General features: G+C 48.1%; 1 protein-coding gene across 1 annotated transcript in view; it reads right to left on the bottom strand.

Annotated features, from left to right (window-relative positions):
* PTGFRN (prostaglandin F2 receptor inhibitor) overlaps positions 1-10,705 on the bottom strand; it is a gene marked incomplete at its 5' end in the record, with an annotated part of 42,431 nt that extends 31,726 nt beyond the window's left edge. Inside the window, 4 exons of the mRNA XM_034641761.1 lie at positions 2,812-3,192; positions 7,324-7,532; positions 9,961-10,033; positions 10,207-10,705. Of these exons, the coding sequence (XP_034497652.1) occupies positions 2,812-3,192; positions 7,324-7,532; positions 9,961-10,033; positions 10,207-10,705 (1,162 nt within the window). The remainder of the gene's footprint in view (positions 1-2,811; positions 3,193-7,323; positions 7,533-9,960; positions 10,034-10,206) is intronic.
* Positions 10,706-12,348: the final 1,643 nt, after the last annotated feature.

Below are 12,348 nucleotides of genomic sequence, written 5' to 3'. Positions count from 1 at the left end.
CCGCTGGCTGGGCACTGCCACTTCCTGCCTCTTGGAAGCCAGTCACCACCTAAGAAAAGTGTGACTGTCCCGAGCACAGCATGCTGCGAGAAGCACAAGCCACGTGGAAAGGGCCTGAATAAGATGCCACGTGGACATGGCGAGGGCCGGGGGCACAGCGTCATGCACATGAGAAAGCCATCCAGAAGGGGATCCCCAGCCCCACTCGTCCCAGCTGTCCCTGTGTCCGTGAGAGATGAACTCTGTTGAGTCCTTCCCTAAATGCTGACCGTCAAAATCATAAGCAAAATAAAAATCAGCGGTTTTCAGATGGGTATAGGGGCAGTACCTCACTCACAAGGTTACTGTGGGGATCAGATATCTAATGCACGTAAAGCCCTTAGCCCCGGGCCCAGTGTACAGTGAGTGTTTGAAATACAGTAATTATTTTTATTCTATCAAGCAGCAAAACTGCAAGTTCTGGATAACACCTGCACAGGGAATCAACTTTCTCAAGCACTCTTTTGTGCCAACATCCCATAATCACGTCACGTAAGATGACCTACATAAATAGAGTCCTTGGAAGGTCACCTGTCTTCCTGTCTCTTTTGGACACTTCTCAAGGCCCCAGGATCATGCGGTAAGGCGTCCACATACATGGTGTGTATCTAGAGACAATCATAGAGCAGCAGGCCAGGCCCATCCATCTCCGGGCAGAATCCAGACTGGAGGTGCTGGAGAAAGGTCAGGTGCTGTGCCCAGAAGGTTTACCCACGTGCAAACATCTCTGCATATTCTGTAAGTTGAACGTTATTCCTGTCTTTGCAACTCTTGTTTTCCTAGACACACACTTTCACACTAGCCAGGTTTCTCTATACATTCAGCCAACGTTTACCCAGTGCCCATGACGTGCAAAGCACTGCGTAAGGTGCGGGTTCCGTGTCCCCTCCGTCGGTCAAGTAAAGCATGCTTCTGACTTTCATGACAGGGGTGCTGGCACTCTGCAGGAAAACAAACGACTGGATCCTCAGGATCATAATGGAGCCTTTCCCCACAATTTAGCCTCTTTATGTCTTCTCACTATCTGGAGGACATAGCCACCAACAAATCCCTTCCAGTGAAAAGAGGCCCATTCCCTCTCGGAGCAACCCTCCTGCTTTCTGATAGTCCCTGCGTCTCCCCCGGGCGGTGCCGGGATCAGTGCACCAGCACTTCAAAGAGGCCCTCACACTGGAGTGCAGGCAGCGCTTTCTAAAAAAAAAAAAAAAAAAAAATCCACCGGAGCTGTGATTCTAAGTGGAGGGGGGGCGGGGGGTAGCGGGAGTCAGCACTGGGATTTGACGGCACCACACAATGCACCGAGCATCAGAGCCGTGAGACAAATTCAGCTCCAGAGATGAAAAATCTTCTTTCGGCGCTGACAACATCTGTTTTATTTTGAAGGTTGCTAAGGAGAGTTCTAGCTGGGCCAACGTTGTTCCAGTTCAGTACTTCATAGCGAGACTCTCGCACAGGGTTCAGACGGCGGGAATAAAAGCTCGCCAGATAAACCCTGCTCCTTTTACTGTGCAGATATCAAAGAATCACTTTGCTACCAGGGATGATTAACACCCTGCCTGGGTTCACTCTGAATTGGCCATACCTTCTGCTCACTCGCTTATTCCTCCTCTTCTCCCTGCCCGCCCCCCCGTCCCCACTTGCCAACTCCCCCTCTCTGCCAAATAAAGGCTTATTAGGAAGAAACAGACAGTGAATGTGCCACTAACCCAGGAGTATCCGATGCGGAGACAAGGAAGAGCGAAGTGTGAGACGGGGGTCACCGTGGGAGGAAGCTTAGCATGAGACGATGGAGGAAATGATTTCCTGGCTTTGAAAGACCTGGTTTACCTACTAACATCAGAGCGTTGCCAAATGCCCACATCAGGGCTCAGAACATCCGTGGGACAGCAGAGATAGCAAACTCAAAACAGAAGCATCTGACTGGTAGGCCCATCTCCACCCCTGTAATGGCAGAGCTGGGAGGCGAAGCACCCCATTCCCCACTCGCCCCCATCCTGCTTAAGCTTACCTGTATTTCATTATAAGATAGTAACAAAAATTAGAAAAGATAGGCCTGAAGGGCAAGCATTTAGGAAAATAAGGGCCAGGGAAGATGAGAATGAAAGAAAGGAATGACAATTTCACATATATGCCAAGTTGTTATAAAGTAAGGGTCACGGTGGCCAACAGCTGAGAGCCACTCTGCTCCTCCACTGGGTGAAAGAGCCCACCAGGACAGCCTGGGGAGGCAGGAAGGCCCTTCCATTTAACTGGTATCTGCAAAGAAAATCATTTTGGGATTCCAGGGCATTCAGGAAGAAAAAAAAAAAAAAACCACCACCACCACCAAAAACACCACATTCCTAACTGAAGGAATTCTCTTTCTGTACTGGCTTTAGGAAAGCAGCCACTCCGGCCAGAGAGCACCTCAGCGTCTAGGAAAAGGAAAGGAAGAATGGCAGTGCTCTCACTCCAAGGAAGATCCATTTCAAAGAGCCATTCAGCAGGGCCGACCCTGCAAATCTTGACAACAAAAGGAAACTATATCCTCTCAAATGAGGGCATTGAGACAACTGAGGCCACATTATCTAAACATTTCCCTTGCCTGCCAGATTCTATTTCAGCCTGCTTTGCTTTCCCCCCCAGCTTGGGCTCTCTCCAGGCTAAAGTATGCTTGTCCTGATGTAAAGAATGCCAAGATAATGCAAAAGGCGCAGCGTTCTGACCAGTCCTGATATCCCAGAGGAGGGAGGAAAGCCCCAGAGGCTAAGAGCCCTCTTCCCGGACACTCACCTAGCCAGGTCACGTCCACACTGGCTGGCGCAGACCTGGCCTCCGCCACCTTGTGCCAGCTCCTGTTGTGTCCAGGTGCCCAGAGCGCCACGTGGCAGAAATAGTAGCCGGAGTTTTCTTTGCTAACATCTCGAACCAGTAAATGGTAGGAGCGTGCATCCACATGGCTCAAAGCAACGTGAGGAGAGCTGTGCACCAGGGAATCCCGGTCCAGCCGCGCCAACACGGGTGAGCCAGGCAAAGTGCTGTCGGGCGACCTGCTGAAGTACCATGCGACCTCGGGTCGGACATCGTCTGTTCGGTCCGTTGTGATGTTGCAGGTCAGATCCAGCTCCTTTCCCTCAGCCACAGACACACTCCTGGCCACGGCCGCTCGCAGAACTTGGAAAACAAAAGACATCTAGATCATCTGGGATAGGTTTGCCCCTCCCTCCCTTTAGATCACCTCCTTCTAGGTTCTTATTTATGGCATTAAAGTTAGAAGGCTTTGTGCAATTCTAAGTGCTTGAGAAATAGTTACTGAATAAATTAAGGAAATTATAACACATTTCTTTTCGTTCCATGAAAATTCTAACAGCAGCAAACGCTTACTAATAAATGCCAGGCACTGCTCTGAGTGCCCTGGAAATGTTAACCTTCAAAACAACACTAGGAGCTAAGTACTATTATTATCTTCATTTTGCTGATAAGGAAACGCAAGCACAGAGAAGTTAAATAACTTGCCCAAGGTCACACAGGTAATATGCAGCAAATCAGGGATTCAAAAGCAGGCTGTCTGCCTCCAGGGACTCTGCTCTTAACTGTTAACACTTGTTTGAAGAGAAGTTGGAACATCACCAAACTAAAACGATAGTTTGTCCATGTGCATGGTTAAGACTTGGGTGATTTTAGAGAGAAAGGAGAGCTCAGTGCTGACTGGCATGTATTATTAGTTGGGGACCAGGGGCTGGGGGTTGGAGGCTGGACTGCAGGAGCTAAGGGTAAAACCATCTTCTGGGTAAAAGAGGAGAAAATCTTAAACAGAAGGACCAGGAAAGTGAAAGCAGACAATATGCCTTATGAGTCAAGCCCTCGAAATGCAATGTAATGGGATAAATGCAGAGCCTCATTTATTCCATTAGACATCCCCACCTTGAAGCCAAACATAAAGCAGATTTTCTAAAACCAAACCACAATGACTTTTGGATTATCCACGACACTGCCTTCTCGCATGAGTGTGGATAATTAAAAGTAGCCTATATTTAGATGAAGCACTCAAGTATTTGGTGTCAGTCTCAAGGCAGATCTGGTTTCAGCATTCCCCTGTCAAGGCTTTTTACATACAAACAGTTTACTTTATTCAAGTCCTTTTTTTTAAAAAAAGGAAGTTGAACATCTGTAATCAGAGTAGAAAAACATTCAATTCGTGGTAATGCTCTCGGAACCGCTGCTTAGATGAGAAATAGCTAACACCTCCCAGGGGATTCGAGCGGAGGCACAGCCCTGGTCTTCCAAGACTGGCTCAGCATCAGCAACGATCCTGAGTAAACCCAGCAACAAAGGCTGCTGCCTGGTCCAGAAAAGGCCCAACCCCAAAGCCCATGCCCTTTCGAGCAGATTGCTTTCATATGAGTTTTTCCAAAGCCTGACAACATTTCCAACAAGGATTACAGGCCGAGTTCAAGACCCACCATGACAAAGACAGAAAATGAGGTGGGTATAGTATTATAAAAGGGAATTGAAAAAGTCTGATTTCCCACCTCCACCCACCCTCCAAATTCTTCCATCTCCTTCACCCCTTTTAAAGGGGCCAAAAGTAATTGGAGGGCATCTTTTGAGCGGAGTCAGTATGGAAACCAAGCTATGAGCCTGCATGGTGTGGGGTTTGAACACCTCCAAGAAAAATGCCTATGGTCAGAGACCCTGGAACACTGCTGGAGGCCCTCTGTGCTGGCTGGAAGTCAAAGAAGGCTCAGGAGGGGACCCTGTGGAGTGAAGAAGGGGTAAATACACAGCTGTGGACTGCACATACAGAGAAAGCGGATTCTTAGCTTTAGGAATATTGGCAGAAATGTCTCTTCAACTAAATAGTTCACTTTGTAATCTTCTCCCTGCAAGTTGCTAAATAGCTAGCCACATCACTAACCATTGTTCCCGGAAGGTTCTGGATTGGGGGGGGGGCAATTCACAGCTGGGAGACAGGATGGAGCAGGTGGAAGGAAAAAAAAGAATAATTTCTAAGGTCTTGTAATGCAAGGGGATACCCCGGACAAAGCCTGTGGTGGTGAAGCTTTCTCTGGTTGGATATAACTGAAGCCATAAATTAGACACCAAGATCTACACGAAGCAGACCACTCCCAACATGGGGGGAGAGGGGGACTGCTGCATACATAACACAGCCCCACTGTTGAAGGAGCTTTGAGCTGTTTATCATAATGCAATAAGAGTATTTAAGAAGCTAGTTTGGATAATGTAGGTGTTGACAAAAAGCGAGAGGCCAGCACTCCAGTGTGGTGGTTCTTAACCTGGGGTCCAAGAAGATAATTTAGGAAGTCTGTGACCTGGGTGGGAAAAAAATCTTATCTTTGTTTTTACTAATCTCTACCTGAAATACAGCATCTCCTCTCATTACGAAAGCAAGCAACAAAGTGGTTTGTCAGGGAAATTTTCAAATTACATTGCAATTGCTGCAGATATCTTAAAATATCATTTGCACTCGTTACTACTTGGAAATTATGGCGGTTTGTTAAGCCTGCCACTATATATTATTTAATGCATTAATAAAGCACAATATTACTATGTAACAAATTTGTCTTAAAATATTTTGATAACTATTTCAGTGGAATCATTTTCCTTTGTCATCTTATATACATTTTTAATGAATTAAAACACGTTAATTCTGAGAAGGGTTCTGTGGGCTTCAAGACTGTCAAAGAAGCCCATGGCAACAAAACGGTTATGAACCCCAGGCTCAGGGGAGAGCCAGGTGCTACTACGTGCCTAAGAGGTTCAGAGTTATCAAGTCTTACACTTGATATTATGGGTTTTGTGGCTTGTCTGAAATAAAGAACACCTTTACAATTGAAATTCCGCATAAGAAGACAACTCATTGCAAATCTGAAACTCTTAATTGTTCTGTTCCCCTGGGAACAGCTGTGTGATGCAAACTGAAGACCCCAGTTTCTTAGGACAGATTTCAGGCAGATCACATCCTCAAAGGAAGCTGACCTGAGTCCACTCAGAAGGTGATTTCTATGGCCACTGGAAGACTGAGCATGATGGGTAGCCCCTTTCCTTGGCAAGAGCACCTCCCACCTCACTGATGGCCACAGTCACTCAAGAACCCCAGCCTTGCTTTTTACCAAATTCAACTCCTGTGCAGTGGTACAAATGCAGAGTGGAGTGCTCAGGACCGTGCAGCCTGCAGGGGAAAAATACTCCCCGCGAGGACTGTCTCCTGCTTTCCTTTCCATCTGAGCAACAGAGCGGCCACACATTCACATTTATACTCAGGAAATGAGTCTGCCCAAGGTCTTCCCAGTTTACAAAGCAGGAGGCGGCAGCGACAGATCTGAAGATGTTAGCCTCCCAGAAAACCAAGGACAGCCATCCATCCATCCACAGCAATGACATCATCCTGAGATGGTCTCTTTACACTGTGTCTGCCGAGGCTGGAGTTCTATGGGGCCCAGGGAACATTCCTCAAGCACCTCTGACCCCAGGGCCCAGACAGAGATGATCATCCAGGAGGTTCTTTAGTAATGCTTGTTGGACACAGTCAATGATAGCTTGTTTCTCCTCTCTTAACTTTTCTTTTTATGGGTTTTCTAAAATGTATCTTGTATTTTCTTACTTTCTAGCAGGAATAGGAAAGTACATATGTGTTTTTCCAAAAACAAAGGCTGGTTCACAGGTGAGAGGACTGAGAACCTCTTGCAGGGAGACCCCAGGGCTGGATGCACATTCCTGGGGTATGTGTCATACACGGAACAAGAAGAGGCCCAGCCGGAGAGAAGTCTCACCTAGCTGGGATGGCCTAGCTAGAGGATCCAAGGTAGACCAGACATCTGGGGGTAAGCCAGGCACACTCCAAGAGCTGTGCAAAATGGCAGATCCAGGAACTCAGGAAACACCCAAATAAGATAAGGCCAAAACAAAATAAAGAGAGCAGAGTGGGGGCACCTCTGCCCCAAAGCCCCCCTTAACACCAGTCCAGACCTCATTCTGGGACTTGAAGGGACTTAATCTTTCAGTCAACAGATTATCTTAGTATTTTATGCAACCTGCAGAGTCCCGGAGTATGAATCCAGACGAGAAGCCGCTGTAAAGCAAAACCGTAGGGACCCGGCATAAAACAAATACACCTTCCCCAAACTCTCCCCACCAGCCTACTCCCCCAGCCCCGCAACGCAAGGCCTCACGTGTCCAGCACCGACCTTGTCAGCAAAGGACCCGACTCCCGCCTGGTTCTTTACCCCGTCCCTGGCCGAAACAGAGGCCAGAGTGTAAGCCAGACAAGTTCCAGAAGCTCACCTGTTGGCTGGATCAGCACGGTGGCCACCTCCACGGCTTTCTCTTGAATCTCTTGCCAGTTGCCCTGCTCACCGATCCACTCGCTGACCACGCACCTGTAGGAGCCCTGGTCCGAGGCCAGGGCGCGGGCCACCGACAGGCGGTAGCCGTCACCGCCCACGGTGTCCAGGCGCACGTCGCCGGCGCGGTANGCGCAGGGCATCGCAGCACTGCGGGAGGAAGCACAGCCGTGAGCCGCGCCGCGCCCCGGCCCCCGCGGGGCTTGCTCTACCCCGGGGCGCGGCGCCCTCGCCCTGCTCTAATGACCGTGGGGGAACGCTCTCCCATTTTCATTCCTGTGTAACCCCAACCGACTTTCCGACCTGAAAAGGAAAAGAAAAAGAAAAAGAAAAAAAAAAACGGGAGGAGGAGAAGAAGAAGAGAAAGAAGAGGAGGAGGAGGGGGAGGAAAGGGAAAAAAGAAAAAGAGGGGGAAGAAAAGGAGGAAAAAAAAAGAAGAAGAGGAAGAAGAAGAGGAAGAGGGGGAGGAGGAAAAGGAGGAGGAAGAGGAGGAGGAAGAAGAGGAGGAGGAAAGGGAAAAAAGAAAAAGAAGGGGAAGAAAAGGGAGAAAAAAGGAAAAAAAAGAAAAGAAAAAAGATGAGGTGCTAAAAGACCCCCGTTGCTAGAACTGGGTGGAGAACACTCCCTTTTCAGAGTTGTGCCTTGCAGATGGGTTTTTGCCACCCTTGAGCAAGGTACTTCACTCCTCTGTGCCTCAGTTTCCTCATCTCTAAAAAGGGCTGACAAGTGGACCTATCTCAGGGAAATGACAGAGCTGAAGGCGTGGTGAGTCTGGCGCTCAGCAACAGCTGTTAGGGTCAAACACTCCTCTGTTAGAGCAGTGGGCTCCGGTGGGGAGCCTGAAGGATCTTCTACCAGTTAAAGCAGCATGATCCAAACAGGGCTAAAGCGTGGCAGGAGCTGCCTGTGCCCAAGGCCTGGGAAATGCCCAAGAACAAGCAGGGTGAGCACAGAGTGCATGCAGGAAAGGAACCCATCAAGGAAGACTGAACCCTCAGCTACGTAGCCTATTAGGGCCATTTGGGGAAAGGCTGGCTCTTTAAAGAGTCTAGGATGAAGAGGCCAGAAATCCAGGAAGTCCTGCTGAGTGCTATTTAGGACGGGAAGTGATAATTGAGATAACCAGAAGAAAGGCCTCTCCCCAGGGGTGTGGACAATCTCTGAGGCTTGTCTACAAGCTGGATAAAAGAACCCTCCAACGCTACTATTCATTATGCCTTTGGTTTTTCTCGAAATTCCACCCTTAGAAACTAAATTCAGTGTCCTTGAGAAAAAACTGCTCCATCTTTAGAAAGACCTATCCCAAAGACCCATCTCTACTGCAAAATGAATATAATGACCTTCTAATATATCCACCAGTCTGCAAGTCCAGTTAACAGGACTCGGTTCTCGTGGCCAGGTATCTGTCAGCAACCGGCTGAAGAGTGGCAAGACCCACAAAGCTGAAGGCCAGGCAGACCCTGGACCCGGCATGGCAGCCACCAGAGGCCCTACCTGGGCAGACAGCCAGCCTCATTCATGGCCATCTATCTGCTTTCCTCACCCAAGGAAAGCCTCTCCTTGCTCCTTCCTTCCAAAGACTGGAGAAGAAACAGGAAGACACTGGGGTACAGGGGCAGGGGGAATTCTGCTGCCCCCTACTCCTCAAGATGAGAATTACAGGGGAGACAAGTGTGCATCTGACCTAATGGGAGAGACAGCATGCGTGTGAGGACTAAAAGCAACATGTTACTTAACTGAAATGCAAGAATGTCTCACAGGACTTTTTTCTAAAAAGCATCTTCAGGACTTTCTATAAAGAAGAGGTAGATTTGATGTTTAATACCTATATAATGGATATGGCTATTTTATTCCCTCCCGCGTCAAATGGGGAGAACAGCCCCCGAGACATGGCAGGGTTCTGTACGTCATTACAGAGGGGATGAATACCGGGATCAGCCCCTTCCTTTTAGATCATCTCGTACTTCTACTTTCCCGATCGTTCCCTACATTCCCTACTCTGATATAAATGCTTTTTGGAATAAGGCAGGATACAAATAAATGCATAGTTAAGTAATAACAATAATCATGTTTCTGTTTTGTTGGCCCCAAATTAAAATAGTTAGTTCTTGCTCATTTACCAAGTAGCTGTTTGATTTTGGGGCAAGTAATTAACCTATGCTCTTCCGTTTCCTCATACATAAGTCGGAAATATCCTGCCGGATCTTCATTGGGTTAGAGAACTGAATGTGGGACTAAATCTAATAGGACTTGGAAAATGGAAAAAAAAAAAAAACCCACAAAACCCCAAACCTTCCAGATATATGAGGTGTGACTCTCTGCAGAGTCAGGCCAATAAGCTAGCAGGGTTCCATCATAAGCTAGCAGCGACTACCGTCGTTCTTTCTCTACAACTAACCCACACAAATTCCAGAACAAATTGGCATTAAATCATGAAGGGCACGAAGAAAGACATGAATTTCGAAGTTATCTGCTATTCCCATAAAAGTGAACATCACCATGACCATCGCCTTCCCAGTGCAAACCTCATGAATGCTTACTATGGAACTGCTCTGAGGCCGGACACATGCTAACTCACCTTGTCCTCATAATCTTGAAGGGAAGCACTGTTTCAGGGGAGGAGGCTGAGGCACGGAACATGCCCACGGCCACTTGGTGACAAGTGACACAGCCAGCAGTTGGATTGAGTGCAGGCAACCTGGCTCTGCCACCACGCCAGCCACACGGATGGTTCAGAATCCAAGTGCAGGGAAAGGGCCCTCACAGATGACCTGGCCTACCTCTGCTTTTAATCAGGTAAGACACTGTGCTGTCCTTTAGACACAGGAGGGAGAAGAGTCGCAGGGGAGTTCAGTATCTTGACAAAGCCGGGTGGCAGAGAAAAGTCTGGCCCCTGACGTGATGAGCCCCGTGAGGATGTTACCTTTAACCTGCACTGTATCCTCATAGTTGCCCTGGACGGTGGCGTCTGTGCTGGGGGTGGAACATTTATAGTGGCCCTCGTCCGAGGGCTGGACGTTCTTGATGTGGAGTTCCACGGCATCGTTGGCAGTCCTCCGCAACGCGATCTCGCCCCTCTGTAGGCGCTCACGGTACAGCTGGGTGGCGAAGCCCGCCTCCCAGGTGCTGGCAAGCTCCACGAAGCTGCTCCCCGAAGACGAGAAGCTCCAGTCGAAGTTCTGCTCGCTGGGGCCGTCGTAGTCACTGACGTTGCAGGGGATGACCAGCTCAGTGCCCACCACCCGCACCAGGCTCCCTGTGGGGACTCTCACCACGCGCCCGCGACAGAGAGCTGCAATGACAAGAGATGAGAGGCGGGACCTGAGTCACGGAAGGTCATCCCAGTGTAAACGTGTCAAACCCGTGGGTGCTCCTGCTCACGGGCTCGTGGCCCCCCCCCCGCCCCAAAAAAGAAGTGACATCCAGCCAGCTGGGAAAAATGGTGTGCTGCCCGGGCCTGAGCAGAGAGAGGTTAAGCCCAACCCCAGAACCGCGAGCCGGGAACACGACCCTGAAGCGGGTACCTCTCACACAACAGTCTCCTAGGATCGACAGGGAAGAAGACAACTATTAAAAGTAGGCTAACCATAAACCCGAATAGCTTCTTCCCTCCCGTTACTATTTAACATACCACTGTCACTCAACGGGACGTGGAAGTATTTTAGGGTTGGTGTGAAAGAAAAGGACACAGCTAATCAAGTATTTACATTTCTGTCCACCCTAGATCAACCCCCATCCCTAGAGACCGTTCCCCAGGGCTCCTGAGACCTGATTTACAATGATGGATGCCAATTTTTAAACCCTAGAGCAGCCTGCTGATAAAAAGATTTAACTCTGGTTATCTGACATTGCCTATAAATTAATATTAAAATATGACGACTCCACCAAGTATTAATTTTCTATTTTCTGGCTCATTTCCTTCTCTCTACTCTTCGCCCTGATCTAAATTCAGAATGAGGATAGGGAAGCACAAAGGGGAGGTGCCTTGTCTGGCGGGTTGCTGGGCGGTGTTAGGAATGCAACAACTTACTGGGGATGAGTTCTGTGGACAAAGCCAAGAGTTTACTGGCACTCCCTGCCCCAAGGGCACATACTTCCCAGGCCTCTGATAGGGACCCTCACCTGAGTGTCCTTTAAGGGGTCATCTTTGCCATGAACTTCAGTGCGATTTTATAGTGCATTTATTACCTGTGCAAAGCATTTCAATTTGGACCAAATGAGCTTGTCTGGCTTCTGCCTAATGTTCCGCAAACAGGTACAGCACTAATGCAAACAGGGCAAAGCATGGGCTCTGAAATCCAGGAGACCTAAGTTTGCTTATTCTCTTAATTCAAAAATTTCTTTTGTATTTGAGTGACATAACAAAATAAAACACACGCATTCCACACATATTCCTTGTACTAGGATAGGGCACATTCACGAAGTTTCTCTGAATTAACTTCTTCCTCTTCAATGTTAACATCGGGCATAGCTATGTCAAAAGAAACATCACTTGGGGTGCCTGGGTGGCTCAGTCGGTTGAGTGTCCAACTCTTGATTTCGGCTCAGGTTACGGTCTCAGGGTTGTGAGATCCAGCCAACATTGGGCTCTGCGCTCAGTGCGGAGTCAGCTTGAGATTCTCTCTCTCCTTCTCCCTCTGCCCCTCTCTCGGCTCAAGTTCTCTCTCTAAAATAAATAAAATCTTTCAAAAAATCACTCAAAAATTATAAGAATTTAAAAAAATACTCATTGTTTAAAAAACTGGACAAAATCAACACTACGCTAACAATTATAACGGAAAGAAAAGGAAGCATGAAGTTGTTAGAATGACTGGAAAGAACTCATTCTTGATACAAAGAGATTACATTTTTATAAGGGAATGTTATGTTTTATACAGAAATCACACACAAAATTGAGTAATTTCCCCAAAAAGTTTAGCTGCAAGAGCAACTACCACACCAGATTTACCCTCACGGATACACTCTG

Source organism: Ailuropoda melanoleuca, chromosome 2, assembly GCF_002007445.2.
Source record: "Ailuropoda melanoleuca isolate Jingjing chromosome 2, ASM200744v2, whole genome shotgun sequence".
NCBI classification, from domain to species: domain Eukaryota; kingdom Metazoa; phylum Chordata; class Mammalia; order Carnivora; family Ursidae; genus Ailuropoda; species Ailuropoda melanoleuca.
This window is presented reverse-complemented; position numbering and strand designations above follow the sequence as displayed.